The sequence below is a fragment of the Chrysochloris asiatica genome, unplaced genomic scaffold (genome assembly GCF_000296735.1).
Source record: "Chrysochloris asiatica unplaced genomic scaffold, ChrAsi1.0 scaffold00129, whole genome shotgun sequence".
Lineage (NCBI taxonomy): Eukaryota > Metazoa > Chordata > Mammalia > Afrosoricida > Chrysochloridae > Chrysochloris > Chrysochloris asiatica.
In genome coordinates, this window is record NW_006408647.1 from 7,986,364 (window position 1) to 8,008,420 (window position 22,057).

Consider the following 22,057-nt stretch of genomic DNA (forward strand, 5'->3'; position numbering starts at 1 on the left):
ATATAAATCAAATTCCCTAACATGGAGTCAATTCCAACTCATAGAACTGAGTAAAACTGCCTCATAGCATTTCCGAGGTTGTAAAGGAGGCCTGGTAGCGTAGTTGTTACGAATAGGGCTGCTAACCTAAAGGTCGGCAGTTGAAAACTACCAGCCATTCGCAGGAGAAAGATGAGGCTCTCTGCTCCCTTAAAGATTTACAGCCTTGGAAACCCTATGCTCCCTATGAGTTGGAACTGACTCCACGGTACTTATCAACAACTTATTCTTATCAACAAAGGATCTCTGGTAGCTTAGTGGTTATGAATTAGGCAGTTTGAAACTACTAGCTGTTCCTTGGGAGAAAAGTGAGGCTTTATGCTTCTGTAAAGATTTACAGCCTCGGAAACCCCATACAGGGTCATTATGAGTAGAACAGACTCCACGGCACAAAACCAGCTAACCAAATCTTCTTATAGAGGAGTTCTGGTGTGGCGCTGTGGGTTAATTCACCAGACTGAAAAGCCGTTTGACCTATAAGGTCGGCAGTTCAAGCTCACCAGCTGCTCCTCAGAAACCCTATGCAGGGTTGCTATGGATTGGAACCGACTCAACGGTACTTAGCAACAATCTTTATAGATGCAGATTGTCACTAGACGGTTAACAAAAAGGCCGGTGGTTTAAACCCACCAATCACTCTTTGGAAACCCTACTGCTGTTGTTAAGTGCATGGAGTTGATTCTGGCTCAGAGCCACCTTGTATAGGGTTTCCAAGGAACGGCTGGTGAGTTTAAACTGTCGATTTGCAGTTAAAGCCTACCTTGAGGTCAAGAGCTTATTATACATAACCACACCAGAACGCCTATTGTTGTTGTTGTTAAGTGCTGTTCAGTTGGTTTTGACACATGGCGACCCTTTATAGGATTTCTGGAGTCCTCGTGTGACACTGCGGGTTAATGCGCCAGATTGCAAAGCTAGTTTGAACCTCAAGGCCCGAAGTTCAAGCTCACCAGCTGCTCGGAAACCCTATACAGGATCGGTATGGGTCGGAACCGACTCGACGGCATTTAACAACAACAGCTTCTGAGGAGAGGCTGGTGAGTTTGAACCGGGCTCCTTGCTGTTCAAACCGACCTTAAGGTCGAGTGCTGATCCTACAGAGCAGTACAGGGTCGCCATTAGTGGAATTGACTGGGCAGCATTTAACAATAATCATGTCAAAGGGAGATAGTGGCTCTGAAGTATAAGCACTGGATTGTGAACCACAGCTTTAGCAGTTAGAGCCCACCAGCCACTCAACTAAAGAAAGATGAGGCTCTCTGCTGCTGCAAACATTCACAACCTCTGAAACCCTATAAGTGGGAACTGACTCAAGGGCACTTAATCAACAAATACATTTTCAAATGTTATTGAGTGTGTTCCAAAACTGTCTTTTTTTTTTTCAGAGATTAAAACAAAACAAAACAAAACAAAAAAACTATTGATAAATATGTTGTGATTTATTTCAGAAACAGTATGCAAGTAAGAGAGTAAGAGCTATTTTATTGAACGGTGCCAAGTTTCTATAAACAATTCTTATAGAACATTTGATATTGCATATCATGTGTTAATAAAACAAACTTATGAGGAAAATTTTAAACTCAAATATGTGAGAGGATGTATATCGTCCAAAATTACTTTAGGGCTAAGGAGCTCTGGTTACGTAGTGGGCTATAGATTGGGTTGCTAACTGCAAGGTCAGAAGTTTAAATCTACCTGTCACTCTGTGGGAAAAAGATGAGGCTTTCTGCTCTCATAAAGATTTTTGTTAAGTGTCATCGATCCGGTCCCATTTCATAGAGACTCTGTATAGGGTTTCTGAGGAAAGGCTGGTTAAGTTTGAACCACCAACCCTGTGATTCAAACAAACCTTTAAGGCTGGTACATTATCCTGAAGTGCCATAACAGGACTCTTGGAAATCCTATACAAGGTTGCTATGAATTGGGACCAACTCCAAGATACAAAACTACCAGCATCAACACAAGCAAAACTTTTGTGGATCACTAGACTAAAGTCCTGTAGGACAAGCACTGGACTACAAGGTCGGTTTGAACTCAAAGTTCTGCAGGTCAAACCTACTAGCTGCTCCTTGGAAACCCTATATAGGGTCACTATGAGTCAAAACCAACTTGACAGCACCTAACAACAACAAACTAGTGCTGGACTTCTGGTGTGACACTGTAGGATCAGCACTGGACTTGAACCACAAGGTGGCAGTTCAAACCCACTGGCTGCTCCTTGGGAATCCTATAAGGGTCACCGTGAGTTGGAACCTACCGTTAGGTTGTTAGGTGCCATTGAGTCAGTACCGACTCATAGCGACCCTATGCACAGCAGAACAAAACACTGCCTGATCCTGGGCCAACCTCACTATTGTTGACACGTTTGAGTCCATCGATGCTGCCACCTGGCCAATCCATCTAAAGCAGTACTTAATAACAAGACTAGTGTTAAAGTGTTTGGATGATAGTTGGTGCTGCTATACATTCAGAACATCATGAAATCTCTGAACTTTTCCCCTGCAATTTAATACAGCTCAATCCTCATGATTTTATGTTCACAAATCCTCAAAGATGCACCCCTAAGCCTCAAAGGTCATTGTGGACAATGGAAAAAAGATCTGATTGCACATCATTTGGCACACTATATGCAACTGCACACCAGCCAAATTGAGTTATATGTTCCCACACCTTCAGCAGTTGCAATTTTACTGTTTTATTTGAAATGACCACTGTAAAGGGCAGCTTTTCTTGCGTTTTCATGGAAATATAGCTCTATCATGTGCAATGTCATGTCTGGGGAAATTAATCTTTTCTCTAAGGATCTTAGAGCAGCCAGACTGATCTGGTTTCCCAGATGAAACTACTCTCTTTGAGACCCTGATACAATCCAGTTCCCAGCCCTTTGCTGCTACCTCCATCTAACCACTTACCCCAAATGTTTTTCATTCCCACAGCTGGGTTGTCCCCTGCAGGCTTTCTTCTGCCTGCCCAGTTGATGACGCTTTTCTGGCTCCAGAAAACTTCCGAGATTGTTACAAACAGTGCTTGCGGGGACAAGGGATTGTCCCGATTAAAACAACAACAACAAAACTAGGACGGTCTTGCAAAAATCCGGATGGGTGGCCATCCCACATGAGCACTTTGTGATCTTTCTCTTCTTCCCATCATTAAGCAGGAACAATGTCATTATTTTGAAAACTCAGAGAATTCAGGATTTAGTGCTGGTCTGAGTTATTGAACAGTCTGTGCTGCTGAGATACCTGCAATGCTTTTTCTCATTTCATTATTTTGAGGGATCTGATTACTTCATTGTTGCATTTGATGATTTGCATGCTCAATGTGATGAGCAGTAATTGAAAAATAAGAGAATTCAACCCTAAATGTAAATCTTGAGTTAATAGGCCTTTTCTCCCTGTGTAGTTAAGAGAGTAATTTAAAAGCAAAAAATAAAAAGGGATCAATTAGCTTAAATACGATGCAGTAACTACATTTTATTTTACTTTGTTCACTAGGACATTATTAAATTTTATTGGCTATGTTATGGGATTTTGCTTATAACTCTGATTTATATTGAGTTTAAGCAGACATAAAACTTTTGTCAAGAAACAGAATGAGGAAACACTGTTTGTAAACTTGTCAGTGTTTTCCACCAATATTCTCTCTTTTTAACAGCTGCAGCAGAACATGCTTCTATTTGGAGACTTCTAGAACTATTCAATTTTATTTTTCTAATATTTAAATTCATCACATAGGTTATCATTCAATTATATTATCTTGCTGTGCATTAGATTCACTATGAAATATTTTCAATTTTGACATCTTACACTGAGGCCAGAGATTCAGAGCATAGCTCAGAATCTATAATTTCTGTGCTATTTAGAACACATTACTTAAGTTTTAAAAAACTTTCGTTTTTGTAGCAGTTGCTTGACTTCATTGCTAATATTTTAAGTAATGATTTAAATTAACACAGAGGAAATAGGCTTAAAAGTTATTTAAACTAAAATGAAATTCTCATTTCTGATCGACTTTATTTTCAAGCTGGGTTCAATGTGTTCATTTTGGTTTTCAGTTCATGTTTTGGTGGTAACGATAGCTAGCATTGCTATTTGTGGAAACCATTCTATTTTTAGGTCAGTAAAGGGGTTGAACAAATTTTGGGTGGTTTGTTTTTGGTTTGATCATTGACAGCTCTCATAAATTTGTAATTCACGGTCAATCATCTGTAATTTTTAACCAATAATCTACTGTTATCAAGCTGACTTCAATTTATAGTGGCCTATAGACAGAATAGAACTGCCTCAGAGAGTTTCAAAGGCTGTGAATCTTTATGGAAGCAGACTGCCACATCTTTTTCTTGCAAAGCAACTGGTGAGTTCCAACCATTAACTTTATGGTTAGCAGGTGAACACTTCAACCACTGCACTTCCAGGGCTCCTCTGCAATTATTGTTGTTGCTATTAAGTTCCATTGAGTTGGTGCTGTATAGATGCTGTGAAGCTATATATATAGCAATCCTGTATAGAGCTTTCAAAGAGTTGCTGGTGGGTTTGAATTGCTGACCTTGTAGTTAGCAGTCCAGTGCTTGTCCTGTAGTGCCATACCAGGACTCCAAGGCTACTATTGTTGTTGATAGGTCAGCTCCAACTCATAGTGACCATATGCACAATAGAATGAAACACTGCCTGATCCTGTATCATCCTCCTAATTATTATGCTTGAATCTATTGCTGCTATTATTGCTTTTGTTATGTGCTGTGGAGTCAGTTCTGACTCATAGTGACCCTGTACAGGGTTTCAGAGGCTGTAAATCTTTACGGGAGCTGAAAGCCTCATCTTTCTCCCATGGAACTGCTGGTAGATTCGAATTGCTGATCTTAAGGTTTGCAGCCCGATTCATAACCACTATGCTACCAGAGCTCCTTGCTATTATTAGGTATTTCCCAAGGACCCCTTCTCCTGATTGTGACTGAGGCTGAGTAATAAGTGGTTTTCCACAAAGTTGAGCATCCCAGGATTCTTACATAATATAATTTCAGAAAAGACCAAAATGGTTGTCTCTGAAGCTTGCTCTCCAGATTAGAGATGCTAAAACAAATGGAAGAAATGCTGAGGGAATAGAGCTGGACAGAAAATTTCAAAGGGCAGCTTGAGAAGACAAAGTTAAGTACTATGATGAAATTTGAAAAAACCTTTAGTTAGAAAACCAGAAGATAAGAATATGCTTAATATTTCTCATGCTGAAAAAAGTAAAAAAAAAAAATTAAAAAAAAATTCTAGCCTCGTGTTGAAATATTGAAGGGTTCTATGGGCAAAGTGGACTCCTGGTGTGGTGCTGTAGTATGAGAACTGGATAGTTAACCACAAAGTCATTGTTTAAACCCACCAGCTACTCCTAAAAAACCCTATACAAGATAGCTATGATATGGGACCAACTCAATGGCCCTTAACAACGGTAACAATGGAAAAAATATTGAACGATGCATAAAGTATCAAAAGATGGAAGGAATACAGAGTCACTTAATCCAAAATAGCTGATCACTGTTCAACCATTTCAAGAGGTAGCATATGATCATGAGTCGATGGTACAGAAGGTAGAAATCCAAGGAGCACTGAAGGCATTGGAAAACAATAAAACTCTGGGAATTGATATAATACAGATTGAACTCTTTCAACAAACTGATGGAGCACTGGAAGCACTCACTCATCTTTGTCAAGAACCTTAGAACAGATGCCTGGCCAAATGATTGGAAGAGATCCATATTTGTGCTCATTCAAAAGACAGTTGACCCAACAGAATGCAGAAATCATCGAACAATATCAATAATATCACATGTAAGTAAAATTTTGCTTAAGATGATTCAGAAATTGGTGCAATAGTAAATCGACAGGAAACTGCCAGATGTTCAAGCTGGATTCAGATAATGATGTGGAAAGAGGGATATCACTGTTGAGGTCAGAAGGATCATGGCTGAAAGCAGAGAATACCAGAAATATGTTCATATGTGCTTTACTGAGACTGTGTGAATCATTATAAGCTATGGATAATCTTGTGAAGAATGGGTATTCCAGAACACTTAATTGTGCTCATGACAAACCTGTACATAGACCAAGGGCAGCCATTCCAAAAGAACAAAAGGATACTGAAGGTTTTTAAATCAGAAAATGTGTATGGAATGGTTATATTTTTTCACCATACCTATTCAATCTGTATGCTGAACAAATAATTTGGGAATATGGATTATATGAAGAAGAATGTGGCATCAGGATCAGAGGAAGAGTCACTAATAACCTACTATATTCAGACAATAAAAATTTGCCTGCTAAAACAGAAGGTGACTTAGAATACTTAATGAAAATCAGAAGCCACAGTCTTCAGTATGGGTTGCACCTCAATGTACAGAAAACAAAAAATCTCATAACTGGACCAATATATAACATCCTGATACATAGAGAAATTAATAAATTTGTTAAAGACTTCATTTTACTTGTATCCACTATCAACGATAATTGAAGCAGCAGTCAAAAAATCAAGCAACATATTGCATTAGGCCTATCTGTTACACAAGACTTCTTTAAAGTATTCAAGAGCAAAGATGTCAGTTTGAGGACCTGACTGAACTATGGTATTTTCAATAGCCTCATATGCATGGGAAAGTTGGACAGTGAATAAAGAAGATCTTAGAAGAATTGATACATTTAAGTTACTGTGTTGGAGAAGAATATTAACAGTAACCTGGACTTCTGGAAAAAACAACATATCTGTCTTGGAGGAAGTATAGCAAGAATGCTCCTTAGAAACCAGGATGGTAAGACTTTGTTTCTCATACTGTGGACATCAGGAGGGACCAGTCCCTGGATAAGGACACCATGGTTGGTGAAGTGGAGGGTCAGTGAAAAAGAGGAAGACCCCCTAGTGAAGTGGATTGGCACAGTGACAGCAGCAATAGACTCAAGTGTAACAACAATTGTCAGGGTGGTGCAGGGCCAGGTCATGTTTCATTCAGTTATGCATAGGGTCGCTATGAGAGTCAGGACCAACTTGAAGGAACCTAAGAACAACAGCCTTTGAGGGTCAAAGTAAATGAAAACTAAAGATTTTTCCATATGCAAATTTCTGAATGGCACTTTGGTTAGGGTGTATGAATCTTTTCAGCCATCTGCTCATTGGTATTAGCATTACTTCATCAAGGTGCTCCACAACACTTCTGAGTCATGTCTACTTCTCTTGCTCACTTTCTTTTGCTTAGTGTGATAACATTTACCAGATGCATTCAAGTAGTTAATATAGGAAACTCTCCATGAGAGAACTACAGAATGCTCAATCTTAAGTTGAAAATGTCTTATTTGAAAACTTTTCATCAAACAATAATGCATTAGGCTGATAACATGAAGATTATTATTAATGGGTCATATTCAGATTTCCTTATGTTTTATATTTTCTTGCTAACAGTATGCTAAGAGAAATTTTACAGCTGAATAAAACTGTGCTGGGGATATTGATTTCAGAAGGTAAGGCATGTAACTAAATATCACTTGCTTTCCCTGAAACCTGCTTTCAATCACATTATTTAATTCCTTCTTGAATTTATTCATATGTAAATATTGCACATTAAAGTCATCAGTTGCATAATTAATATGAGCTCTATAATATAATATTTCAATGATAAACTTTTTGTTTTAATCTTCAAATAATTCCTCCTTTTTTTTATCCTATTCATTTTTGAAGCTATTAGTTGTCACTAGTTAACTCTGATCCCTGGTGACCCCATATGTTAGAGAGTAAAACTGCTCTATAGGGTTTTTCTTGGTTGTGCTTAATGTAGGATCTCCTGACGGTTTATTTTGTGGTATCATAGAACGGATTAAAGCCACAAACCTTTAAATTATCAGTCAAGAGAAAACTGTTTGGGTTGATATCCATTCCAACTCTAAAGTTTACATCTCCATATTCTCCAATTCTTTTATCTTAGATGCATTATTTCTCTGTCTTTATCATTTCTACTTCAAGTTAGTTAAAATTATAATGGAACACAATTAAACTTGTAAATTGTGGCACTGTAGAGTAAATACTAGAGTCCTTACTGCAAGGTTGTGATTCAAACCCACCAGTCACTCCTTGGAAACCCTATTTAGGGTTGCTATGCATTGGAACCAAATCAATGGTATATATCAAGAACAAACACAAAGTTGCCCTCTAATAAGTTCTAACTCATGATGACTTAATATGTTATAGAGTAAAACAAAGCTCCATAGGGTTTTCAAGGATGTGACCTTTAGAAGAAAACAGAATACCAGTCTTTACTTTAAAATTTTTGGGGTGAGTTTGAACCATCATATATTCTCAGGCTCAAGTGAATTTAGCTTTCCTCTTTAAAAAATCAAATGTGTGATTTTTATTGTGGTCCCATTCAAGTAATTTTCCATTTCCCATCATATGAAAATGGAAATACAGTAATTGTCTTAGTTATCTAGTTCTTCTATAACAGAAATACCACAAGTGGATGACTTTAACAAACATATATTTATTCTCTCACAGTTTAGAAGGCTGTAAGCCTGAATTCAACACCTATAGACCCAGCATTCCTGGGAGATTACCATGTGCCTTAGTATCAATATTATCCTGGACCTAGGAGCTTCAGAAAGAGCTCTGGTAACGTAGTGGTTACAAGTTGGGCTGCTAATCAGAATGTCAACAGTTCGAAACTATCAGCTGTTCCATAGGAGAAAGATGAGGCTTTCTGCTCCTGGAACCGACTCCATGGCACACCACCACCACCAGCAGGAGCTTCACAGTGCTGAGACGCCAAGTCCAGAGGATTCACTGCTACCCTGAATCTTCTTTCTTGGTGTTAGTTTTTTGTTGTTAAGTGCTGTTGAGTCAGTTCCTACCCATAACGACCCTGTATAAGGTTTCCAAGGAGCAGCTGGTGAACTTGAACACTCAGCCTTGCAGTTCAAACCAACTGTTCAGTCCAGCGCATTAATCTACAGTGCCACACCAGGACTACTGGTATTAGTAGGTCCCTCTTTTTCAACTCATTTCTCTCTCCTTTTGTATTTCAAAAAAGAGTTTCTCAAACCCTAATCCTGTAAATCCTGTAGATTGAGTCCAACTTCATTAACATAATTAATTTTTTTAGGTGCTTTTTAGTTGGTTCCAAATGACACAACAGAATGAATTACTGTCTGGTTCTGTGCCATTCTCATAATTGTTGTTATGTTTGAGCTCATTGCTATTGCCACTGTATCACTCTATCTCATTGGGGGTTTTCCCCTTTATTTGCTCACCCTCCACTTTACCAAGTGTGGCATCCTTCTCCAGGGACTGGTTCCCCCTGATAAAATGTCTAAGGTATGAAAGTTGAAGTCTGTCCACCCTAACTTCTAAGGAGCATTTGGCTGTACTCCTTTGAAGATTTGTTTGTTCTTCCGACAGTTCATGGTTCTTTTAATAATCTTCTCCAGACTCATAATTCAAATACACTGATTCATCTACAGTCTTCCTTATTCATTGTCCAACTTTCACATGCATATGAGGCTATTGAAAATACTATGGCTTGAGTCAGGTGCACCTTAGTCCTCAAATTGAGATCTTTGCTTTTAACCACTTTAGAAAGGTCTTGTGGAACAGATTTACCTGATGCAATGCGTTGTCTGATTTCTTGACTGCTGCTTCCAGGAGTGTTAAATATTGATCAAAGCAAAATGAAGTCTTTGACAAAATCACTAGTTTTCTCCATGTTATTTAGTGATTGAATTATGAGGATTTTGTTTTCTTTACATTAAGAAGCAATCTATGTTAAAGGCTGACGTTCATGATATTCATCAGTATTTTAAGTCCTCTTCCCTTCCAGCAACTAAGGTTGTATCATTTGCATATCACAGGTTGTTAAGCAATCTTACTCCATTAGAGATTCCATGATCTTCTCCAAATAATCCAGCTTCATGATTTTTTGTTGTTGTTGTTGTTGTTGTTCAGAATATAGATTGAATAAGTATGGTGAAAAGATACAATCCTCACCCACACCTTTCCTGATGTTAAATCATTCAGTCTCCCATTATACTGTCCTAACAATTGCCTATTGGTTTATGCACAGGTTAAATGCTCTGGAATATCCAATATTCATAATGTTATCCATAATTTGTAATGATACACACACACATAGTCAAAGCCTCTGCATATTCAATAAAGCACAAATAAACATATTTCTGGCATTCTCTGTTTTCAGCCAAGAGCCAGCTGATGTCAGCAGTGATATTTCTCATTCCATGTTCTTTTCTGGATCTGGTATATAATTCTGGCAGTTCTCTGTTGATTTACAGTTGTAACTATTTTTTTTTTTAATTTTCTTCAGCAAAATCTAACTTGCATGTGATATTGTTTTATGATTTCTGCATTCTTTTGGGTCACCTCTCTTTGGAATGGGCACAAATATCAAATATGAATCTGCTCCAAACACTTGGTCAAGTAGCTGTCTTTTAAATTTCTTGGCATAGATAAGTGAGTACCTCCAGTGTTGCATCTATTTGTTGAAAGAATTCAATTTGTATTTTGCCAATTCCTTGAAGCATGTTTTTCACCAATGCCTTCATTGCAGCTTCAAGGTGACCATTTCTTTTTTGGTATAGAGACTTTTTTGTGTATTCCTCCCTCTTCTTTTGATACTTTCTACACCATTCAATATTTTTCCATGGAATCCTTCAATATTTAATGTCAAAGTTTGATTTATTTTTTTTCTTCATATTTTTCAGCTTGAAAAATGCTGAGTATGTTCTCCCCTTTTGATTTTCTATCTCAAGGTCAATTTTTCCCCCTGTGTATTCCTATTAGAATCATAGAAGTGGGGATTTATAGCACATTGGATATTACATCAGATCATAGCTCATCACTTCACATCACATCATGCAAGTAATTATTTTATTTTAGATCTCATCATACAGGTGAGCGCTACATCTGAACTTCTAAACCACTGAGAATCCTGTCCTAGCCACGTTGACACAAAACCTTAACAATCACAATAAAACATCTCCCATAATAGTCTGCATAAATGAACTGCTGCTTTTAGCAAACAACTTGCTTTCTACACTGTGCAATAATTTTTATGCAGAATCCCTTGAATACTTGTTTATTCTTTGAACTATTAATGGCACATGATGCTTTAGGTGTCACATGTTTATTTCCATTGAAAAATCATGTCCTATTTTTAAGAAAGTAAAGAAACTTGTAAGACTTTATAAAACATCAAATATTTCTTGCAAAACAATTTGATGGAATAAACGTAAATGAATCAGAAGCATGTGAATTGTATTCCAATTAAAATTAATGAGTTTAAAAATGAAGGGGATAAAATGCTTGAGGGCACAGAATGTGGTAAGGCGGGAAATAACATTTGTTTTGTTTTCATCAGTCTTGGATTCTTGAAAAATGGCCTGATTCAATCTCATTTGAATTCGCTGAACCCTAATGATGGAGTTACAGAATATGCAACTGCATTTTCTAACCTTATCTTATTCCACTTATAAATTATGCTTCAAACATTACCACTGTGTATTTATTCAAAAGCAGTTAAGACTAAAGTTAGCCTATTTTCAATGAACTATTTTAAGGATAAGTAGTAAATTATAAGGCATCCTGGCATGGCTCTGTGAATAAGCATTGGACTGTTAACCACAAGGTTGAAAGTTCAAAACTACCAGTGACTCCTCAGAAACCCTATGTGGGGTCACTATAAATTCAAACTAAATCGATGGCATTTAACAATAACAACTGTAAAATGTAATGATGCTACAGATATGTTTTATCCCCATAGAGCAACACAGAAAGTTTTCAGGCATCAGCTTCATATTTATTTTTTCTTTTTAACTGAAAATCATCATATCTAAATGAAAAGCATGGGCACTGGATGTGCCCATATATGTAGTAGAGGGACCTGAAGAGAAAGAAATACAATGAGAGTGAGAGTGCGGGAGAGAGAGAAAGACAGAGGAAAAACTATGCACACAGAGTTTAATTATCAGTCCTTCAGAACCAACTCAACAACACTTAGTTAGCAACAACAATCTTATAAATATAGCATTTGATTTACACTAATTATTTGAGTCACAGAAATTGCATCTCATAATTACATCATTTATGCTTATTTTAAAATTATTGCATATCATCTTTTAATTTTTTTTTATCTTTCAGTTTAAAGTATACATATTACTATAAAAATCAATTAGGAAAAAAAAAAAAGGCTTGCAAAGAAGTATTGCTTTCAAAGTGCTTGAAATTATGACTAAATTTGATATATGGTGTGACATTTTAGTTTCTCAACTCTTAGTGTGAAAACAAAAATATTTTAAATGCTCCAAAAACTTCCATGAGGCAATGAATGCATAATTAGGGTATGCTTTTATTTTTTATATAATCTATGACACTGCTGAAGTAGCCTTCAGAGCATACAATTTGGTAGAGAAGTACATGAACAAATGTTCTTTCTGTGTTTATGGCAGCTCGCTAACAACTCTTCTTAGCTGCCATTGAGATGACCCTGTCCCATCATATCCATGATGGTTAGGGGACAAGACTATGAAGGAAAGTTGGTGATTCCTCCTCATTTAGTATATGAAAAGCAGTGTGGCAAAGATCACTATACATTTGCACCTGAAATTGTTAGTGGTTGTTGGTGGCTGTGTTCTCTCAAGTCAGTTCTGACTCATAGTGATCCTTTGTAGGGTTTCTGAGACTACATCTTTACAGAAGCAGAAAATCCTCACCTTTCTCCCATAGAGTAGCTGATAGATTCAAACCATTGATCATGTGTTTAGCAGCTCAACTCAACCCTCTACCAGAGATATTGATAACTAAGGTGCACCTGACCCAAGCCATGGTATTTTCAATATGCATGTGAAAGCTGGGCAGTGAATAAGGAAGATCATAGAAGAATTGATGCTTTTAAGTTATGGTGTTGGAGGAGAATATTGAAAGTGCCATGGGTTGCCAAAAGAACCAATAGATCCATTTTGGAAGAAGTGCAGTCAGAGTGCTCCTTGGAGGCCAAGATGGCCAAACTTTGTCTCTCATACTTTGGACATATTGTCAGGAGGGACCAGTCACTGGAGAAGGATATGATGTTTGGTAGGGTGGAAGATCAGAGAAAAAGAGGAAGATCACCAACGAGATGGATTAGCCAAGTGGCAGCATCAATGGACTCAAGCATGGCAATCGTAGTGAGGTTGGCCCAGGATCAGGCAGTGTTTCGTTCTGCTGTGCATAAGGTTGCTGTGGGTTGGTACCAAATCGATGGCACCTAACAACAACAACAATCTATACAGGGAGTCATCATGTGGCACTGTGGGCTAATGTGTCAGACTGCAAAGTCATTTGAACTGCAAGGTCAGTGGTTCAAGCTCACCAGCTGCTCCTTGGAAACCCTATATTGGGTAACTGTGGGAACTTAATAACAACAATCCATACAGATTTTAGATCCGAACCCCAAAATTTGTCACTGAAATTTTTTTCAATTTTTGTTTTTCTTTATCTTTGTCAAGTTTTTCTTTATCTTTGTCACCATCAACAATCAGTATTTATAAAGTTCCTCACTAAATATCACTATGCAGGAGCTATGCAGAATACACTGGTATATTTCCCTTTAGCAAGGACATGTTGTGTTATCTTTATTATTGTGATCTCTTACAGTAACTTTTCATAAGTGTTACATAATCCAATCAACTTTGCTTTCTATGTTGTCATTCCATTTTACCACAGGCCTACCCTTGTAGCAGTGATAAGGAATGTGAAGTTGGGCGATATTGCCACAGTCCCCACCAAGGATCCTCAGCTTGCATGGTGTGTCGGAGGAAAAAGAAGCGCTGCCACAGAGATGGCATGTGTTGCCCTAGCACCCGCTGCAATAATGGTAAATGATCTCCCTACATATTCATGGGCCTCCTTTATAATATTGTTATTAGCTGCTGCTGAGTTGGCCCCTAACTTATAGTGACCCTAAGCACAAAAAAACAAAATATTACATAATCCAGTGCCATCCAATGATAGGATAATAGGATTTTCATTGCTTTTTTTTTTTTTTTTTTTTTTCCTTGAAGTAGATATCTAGACTTTTCTTCCTAGCCTGTGTTGGTCTGGAAGCTCCACTGACACCTGTTTAGCATCACAGCAAAAGGCAATGTTCCTTTGAGTGTTGTGTGGTAGCTGTGCATGAGTTGCACTGACTGAAAATCTACCAGTAAACCTTTTCATATAGGCCTGTATTGCAAGTTAAGTTAACTTCTCATTAGTCAGACCCTTACATTATAAGAAACCTTTTAAAACTGGGAGGGTTTGGTTTATGGTTTAGGCACATGTAAATATACCTGGATTACCCCCAAATGCTTAATTGTCAAGAGATTTGATCACTTTTTATATTTTACAATCCTAGTAATTTAATGATTCAGTACTTGGCTACTAACTAAAGTGTTGGCAGTTAGAACCCACCAGTCATTCCACACAAAAAAAGACCTAGCAATCTGCTCTCATGAAGATTACAGCATAGATGATACTCTAGGAGACAAAGGTCTATGGGATCACTGTGAATCAGAATTGACTTAAAGACACACAACAACAGCAACATAGTGTTGCTGTGCTGAAGTGTTGCATACAAATAAATGTTTTGCACTCCAGTAAAAACATTAACAAAACGCAAATACTGATGCTGTAGGATAAGTCCTGGATCACAAAGTTGATTTGAACTGCAAGGAAGATTGCTCAACCTCACCAGCCACACTTTGAAAACCCTATACAGGGTTGCTGTGAGTTGGACCTGACTCGACAGCACTTAACAACTAAGAACCAAAGAATCTGTTGTGATTTGGGAATGAAATTGTGAGTGCCTTAAGTGCAGCAGCTCTGTAGGATAAGCAATGAACTGTGAGCCATAAGAAGCCTCAGAAATCCTAGGTAGGTTAAAACCGACTACCTGGCACATAATAACAACCCCCAGTTTCATATCTTGGTTCTTAAATTCCAGACCTCTTCTTTATAAGGCACACTTACCTTACGTGTTAGCCAACTCCTCCCAAAACAAACATAGGATGCTGTTTCTCAGTCTTTGCATAAGCATGGCTCCACTAAGTTCCAATGGATTTTAGGCAGATATTTCAGCATTAAAGAACACAATGACAGATCACAGACAAAACTATAATGAAAACATTAACTCACCTCAGAAAATAGTCAGAAACATATACTGAGTCACACACATATAAATAATCAAACTCATATTTTTTTCATGCCTGTTCCTCACCAATTGGCATACTCGTACTGTAAATAATTTGGACACAAGGTGAATAAAAAAGGATCTCACATCATTAAAGATGTTTGCAGTGTAGACTATTGTCATTGATAAGTATTATCGAGTCAAATTCCAACTCATAGTGACCCTCTACAGAGTTTACAGGGACAGCTGCGGTTTGAACTGCTGACCTCATGGTTAGCAGTCCAGTGTGTAAACTCATATTATATTATTCATTGATTTATCCTGAGGATAAATCTCTGGTTAGATCATTTATAAATAAGCATTTAAAAAAAAAATTGTCATCGAACTGAATCTAAATTATTATGAATCCATGTGTGTAAGAGCAGAATAGTGCTTCCTAGGTTTTTTTTTTTTTTTTTCTTGTAGTTGTTGTTGTGTTATAAATTCATTTAACTTTTTACTGTGTCACAATTCTAAGCACTTCATGTGTATTCTTATTAGTCCATTGTAAGTGACTGTTTTTATTCCTAATTCTGCCCAAGGTCACTGGGTCTTGGCAGAGCCAAGATTCAAATCCAGAATAAAGCTACACAATACTCAATCTCAACAAATAAATTAATGAATAAATGAATGGATGTATGTGTGAATTAATAAATAATTGGTTCATACTTCAGATCAAGAGAATGCTTGGGTAAGTGCCACACTATAGAATTCAATTAATCTAACTGCTTGCATGATTACTTCCAGGAATCTGCATCCCAGTCACTGAGAGCATCTTAACCCCACACATCCCAGCCCTGGATGGCACTCGACACAGAGATCGAAACCATGGACATTACTCAAACCATGACTTGGGGTGGCAGAATCTAGGACGACCACACTCTAAGATGCCACACATAAAAGGTAGGGCTATTTGTAGCTCTATGGCATTTTTGTTGTTGTTGTTTTCCCTTTGTGTTTTAAAGAAGAAGAAAAAAATCAAAATGTGGGTAATTAATTCCATTAATTTTAGAAAAAATCACAAGGAATGTATTTAAGTGCAAGATATTAAGTGAGTGTATTAATTCCTAGTTTGATGATTGAGGAAGAGCTATCTTCTCAAAATAGAATTGACCATGATGATGTGAATGGGACCTTTATTTGCTGGTGGGGCACAACTCAAAATGAGGAGAAACAGCTACAAGCATCCATTAGTCATCAGAACATGGAATGCATGAAGTATGAATCTAGGAAAACTGGACATTGTCAAAATGAAATGGAATGTATAAAGATCAATATCCTAGTCATTGTTGTTGTTGTTGTTAAGTGCCGTCGAGTCGGTTCCGACCCATAGCAACCCTGTACAGGGTTTCCGAGGGTGTAAATCTTTACGGGAGTAGAAAGCCTCATCTTTCTCCCGTGGAGCAGCTGGTAGTTTCGAACTGCTGACCTTAAGGTTCACAGCCCAATTCATAACCACTACATTACCAGAGCTCCTTATTAGTGAGGTAAAATTGGCTATTTTGAAGCAAACAGTCATATGGTTTACTATGTCAAGAATAAGAAATTTGAAGGAATGCCATCATAGTCAGCATAGAAAAGAACATTTCAAGATCTATCTTCAAATTCAATGCTGTTTATGATAGGATAATATTCATATGCCTACAAGAAAGACCAGTTAATACCACTATTATTCAAATTTATGCACCAAATACTAAAGCCAGTAATGATGAAATTAAAGAATTCTAGTAACTTCTTTAGTCTGAAATTGATCAAACATGCAATCAAAATGTATTGATAATTATTCATGATTGGAACGACAAGGTTGGAAACAAAGAGGAAGGATCAGTAGTTGGAAATATGGCCTTGGTATTATAAATGATGCTGGCGATCGCATGATAGAATTTTGCAAGACCAATAATTTATTTATTGCAAATAACTTTTTATGTTTAATGTGAACATCACAAGATGGAATACACAAGAATTATACTGACTATATCAGATGGAACAGATGGTAGAAAAGTTCAACATCATCTTCAAAACAAGACCAGTAGAAAACGGCGGTAAAGGCCATCAATTGCTCATATGTGAGTTTAGACTGAAGCTGAATAAAATTAAAACAAGTCCTAAAGAGCCACAATATGACCTGGAATATATCCCACCTGAATTTAGATAGAGATCATATCAAGAACATATTAGATGCATTAGGCACTAATGACTGAAGACCAGAGAAATAGTGGGATGACATCATGAACGTCTTAAAGACAAAGGTAATTAAAAAGACACAAAAGAAACTATACACCTACATGGATGTCAGAAGAGGCTTTCTTTTTTTTTTTTTTTCACTCTAGCATAAAGATGCTACAGTGATTGGAAGAAATGAGTAAGTCAGAGAGCTGAACAGAAAAATGTAAAAGGCAGTTCAAGAAGTCAAAACAGAGCATTATAATGAGATGTGCAAAGACCTGGAATTAGGAAACCAAAAAGGAAGAACATGCTCAGGATTTCTCAAGTTGCAAGAACTGAAGAAAAAATTCAAACCTTGATTTGAAATATTGATTGATGGTATAGGCAAAATATTGAATGATGTAGAAAACTTCAAAAGGAGGTGAAAGGTATACACAGAGTTACTCTAGTAAAAAGAAATGGATGATGTTCATACATTTAAAGAGATATCATATGATCAAAAAATGATAGTACTGAGGGTGAGGTATAAGTTACACTGAAGGCATTTGTGAGAAAGAAGACTTGTAGTAATTGATGAAACAAAATTGACATCTTTCAACAAACTGATGAAGCACTGGAGGCACAAAATCATCTATGACAACAAATTTGGAAGCCAGCTACCTTCCCAAACAATTGGAAGAAATCCATATTTGTGACCCAAGATCATTGAGCAATATAATTAATATCACATTAAAGTAAAATTTTGCTGAAGATAATTGAAAAACAGCTTCAACACAGCAATCAAATTGGAATGGCTAAAAATTCAAACCAGAATCAGAGAGGCCATGGAACTAAGGATATAATTACTGTTGTCAGATGAATCTTGACTGAAAGCAAAGGATACCCAAAAGACGTTTACCTGTGTTTAATTGACAATGCAAAGACTTTGACTGTGTCGGTCATGAAAAGCTATGGATAACATTGCAAAGAATGGGTATTGCAGAACACTTAATGAGGAACCTGTACATAAACCAAGAGGCAATTGTTTGAACAGAACAAGGGGATACTGGGTGGTCTAAATCAGGAAAGGTGTGTTGTAGGGCTATGTAAACTGAGCAAATAATCTGAGAAACTGGATTGTATGAAGAAGAACAAGTCATCAGTGTCAAAGAAAGATACATTAGCAACCTGCAATATGCAGATGATACAAACTCACTTGCTGGAAGTAAAGAAAACTTAAAATACTTACTGATGAATATCAAAGACTGCAGTCTTCAGTATAGATAACACCTCATAAAGAACACAAAAATCCTCACAACTACATCCTGTTTGGTAAAGTGGAGGGACAGAGAAAAATAGGGAGACCTCTAATGAGATGGATTGGCAAATGACATCAACAATGGATTCAAGTGCAGCAGCAATTGTGAGGTTGGTGCAGGATTGGACAGTGCTTTGTTATGTGATCGATAGAGTCTGAACTGACTTGAAGGCACTTAACAGCTTACCACTAATGAATAACTTTATGATAAGTGAAAAAACAATTGATGTTGTCAAACACTTCATTTTGCTTGAGACCATAAACAACACTCAAGGAAGCATCAACTAAGAAATCAAAGGGTGTATTGTGTTCAGCTAATCTGCTCCACAAGACCTCTTTGAAGTTGTAAGGCGTTAAGATTATCTGTTTTAGGACTAATGTGCTCCTGGCCCAATCCAAGGTATTTTCAGTATCCTCATATGCATGTGAAAATTGGGCAATGTATAAGTAAGAGCAGAGCAGAATTGATGCATTTGAGTTATGGTGCTGGAGAAGAATGTTCAAAGTACTATGGTCTGTCAGAAGAACAAACAACTCTGTCTTGGAAGAAATACAGGAAGAATACTCAATAGAAGCCAGATTGGTGAGATTGTATCTCAAATATTTGGGATATGTTATCATGAGGGAAAGTCCATGGAGAAGGGCATCATTCTTGGTAAAGTGGAGTGCAGTGAGAAAGAGGAAGACATCTAATGAGATGGGATGGCACAATGGCAGCAGCAATTAACCATAACAATATTGAGGAGCTCGTTCTGTTGTGCATAGAGTTGCTATGACTCAACATCACTTAAATAAAGTTGACTATTTAAGACCTTTTTGTTGTTGTTGTTGTTGTTAAGTGCTGTCACATTGGTTCCAACTTATACTGAGTCTGCATAGGGTACCTGAGGAGTGACTGGTGGGTTTGAACTATAGACTTTGTGGCTCAAAATGACTTTGCATTCCAGTGCATTATCCTGCAGCACTACACCAGGACTCTTTAAGTCTTAAATTGTTAGAGAAATATATCTCAGGAAAATTACAGTAATTAATCCAATAAAAAATACAACATTCTTACACAGAATTTAGAATTTACGCAAGCATTTTTGTCATATCAAGTGATAAATTATTCTAAAAAGTAAATTGGAAAGTGTTGTCATATAGTTTGATCACTTCACTTTTGTGCCTCTTTCTCACCTTTGCCAATTCAGAAACTTGATTTTACTAAAGAAGCAGATCATATAATTTACCAAATAATTGATTTATTGTGAGATTTAGCCAAAAACTGTGCTTCCTGGTATCAAAATATTTGATAAAGCGAATCACTTTTGGGTAGAGTTCTCCTGTGGCATTTATAATTGCATAGGTGATTCAAAACTATCAACTGCTCCTCAGAAACTTTAGACTGAGTTGTTATGAGTCAGAACGGACCTGACAGTACTTAGCAACAACAATCACTTATAGTAAAATTTTATAAACTGGAAATTATTTAGCCTGATAAATGGGATCTTTTTTCAAGGAAATTCCCCTCCCTTATGTGTGTTCTGTGGATTACTTTTTGTGGTTTAGACCCAGAAGGGAAAAACTTTCTATGTACATAGGTGTCAAGAGACAAAAAAAAAAAAAAAAAAAAAAAGACCAGGACCCAATCCAAAGGCATTAGTATATTATAGAAAAGAAAATGAAAGATGTTTTACTGACAAGGGAAGGGGACGCCAGATGGACTATGAAGTTCTCCACACAAGGGTAATGGGCTGGGGTCTTCATATCATGGGTTATACAAGCTTCACATGAGTCAGGGCAGTTAAGGGTGGTATATGGAACAAGGAGGAAGTAGGAAAAGAAAACCCACAAGGTGTGGGGCTGGGATTGCCTGCCTCTTTCTAAAGAACAAAGAGTTTTGATATGCATAGTGAAAGGAGGGGGCTGTTGGCTCCTTCCTAATGTATGCATAACTGAAGCATGAGAAAAAGAAGTTTCAGTATGCACAGCAAGAGGAGGGGTCTGTCTGCTCCTTCCTAGATAGTTGGAGTAAGGGGAAAGGATAGGAGATATGGTTTTAGTTGACATTAGCATGGACATTTTGGAGTTTTTAGTTTGTGTGCCAACAGTACTATTCTTTCAAGATATTCTGTGAACTAAAGTGTCCTTTGATCAAATGAGTTTTTAGTAGTATATCCCTCCATTTTGAATATTTACAAAAAATATTAACATCCTGAAGGCTCTGAGAAGTCCAGCAATGAAGAAAAATGAGTAATTTTTTTTAACACTGTATTTCTCCAGCGTGTTTTAACACAGAATAATTTCCCCAAATTGTTGTGTCTTGTAAAGCTAGTATCTTATAAATATATCTGACTTATTATTATGTCCTGGTCTAGTAATAATCATATAAAAAGTGTTTATGGGAATTTGACAAACAACTCCTCCTCAATTATCCTCCCTAAAATTCAAAGTGCTTTTTCCCCATTTCTTTTATTCTAATTCCAACAAAATCACACACCTTTATTGTTTCATTAGTATACCTCTTTGATGCCACAAATCTTTATGTTACAGTACAGTTACAAATTTACTAATTATTTTTATTCATCTATACATGTGATTTTTTTTATGACAAATAAGAAGCAATCTTATGTTAGATGGCTATTGAGTTGTGCCTAGATGTTAAATGTAGTTAAATATATCTGGGTTGACAGATAACTTTTCAGACCAGGGACTGGAAAACTATGGCCCATGAGCCCAATCTGTTCTGCTGCTTTTTAAAAAAAATAAAGAATGTTTTATTTTGACAACAAACCAATTACCTTAATTCTGACTAATGGCAGCTGATATGTACCAGAACCATGCTCCATAGAGTTTCAATGGCTGATTTTATGGAAGTATATAATTAAACGTTTTTTCTAAGATGCTTCTGGGTAGACTGGCGCTTCCAACCTTTCAGCTAAACTTGTAAACCATTTGAACTCCCCAGGTACTCTTAATGGTACACAGACACACCCATTCATGAAGCCATTGTCTATGACTGCTTTTGCAAAACAAAAATAAAGCTGAGAAATTTCAAGAGAGTATATGGCCTGAAAAGTCTAAAAAATTGTCAATTCCTACTTTATACAGATTACTGATCAAGCCAACCATGTTATATGGGTGTTAGTTTCTGACCTACTCCTTTTAAAAATCTTAATGAAATAACCACATTTGTACCTTCACATGTTTTCTTTCCTACCTTCCTTTCTTCTTTCCTTCTTTCTTTCCTTCCTTCCTTCCTTCCTTTCCTTTCCTTTCCTTTCCCTTTCCTTTCCCTTTCCTTTCCCTTTCCTTCCTTCCTTCCTTCCTTCCTTCCTTCCTTCCTTCCTTCCTTCCTT

The 22,057-nt window shown here is 37.0% G+C and overlaps 1 protein-coding gene across 1 annotated transcript in view; it reads left to right on the forward strand.

Annotated features, from left to right (window-relative positions):
- The window catches only part of DKK2 (dickkopf WNT signaling pathway inhibitor 2), a 143,238-nt gene that overhangs the window by 119,334 nt on the left and 1,847 nt on the right, over positions 1-22,057 (forward strand). Inside the window, exons 2-3 of the mRNA XM_006869329.1 lie at positions 13,774-13,924; positions 16,004-16,159. Of these exons, the coding sequence (XP_006869391.1) occupies positions 13,774-13,924; positions 16,004-16,159 (307 nt within the window). The remainder of the gene's footprint in view (positions 1-13,773; positions 13,925-16,003; positions 16,160-22,057) is intronic.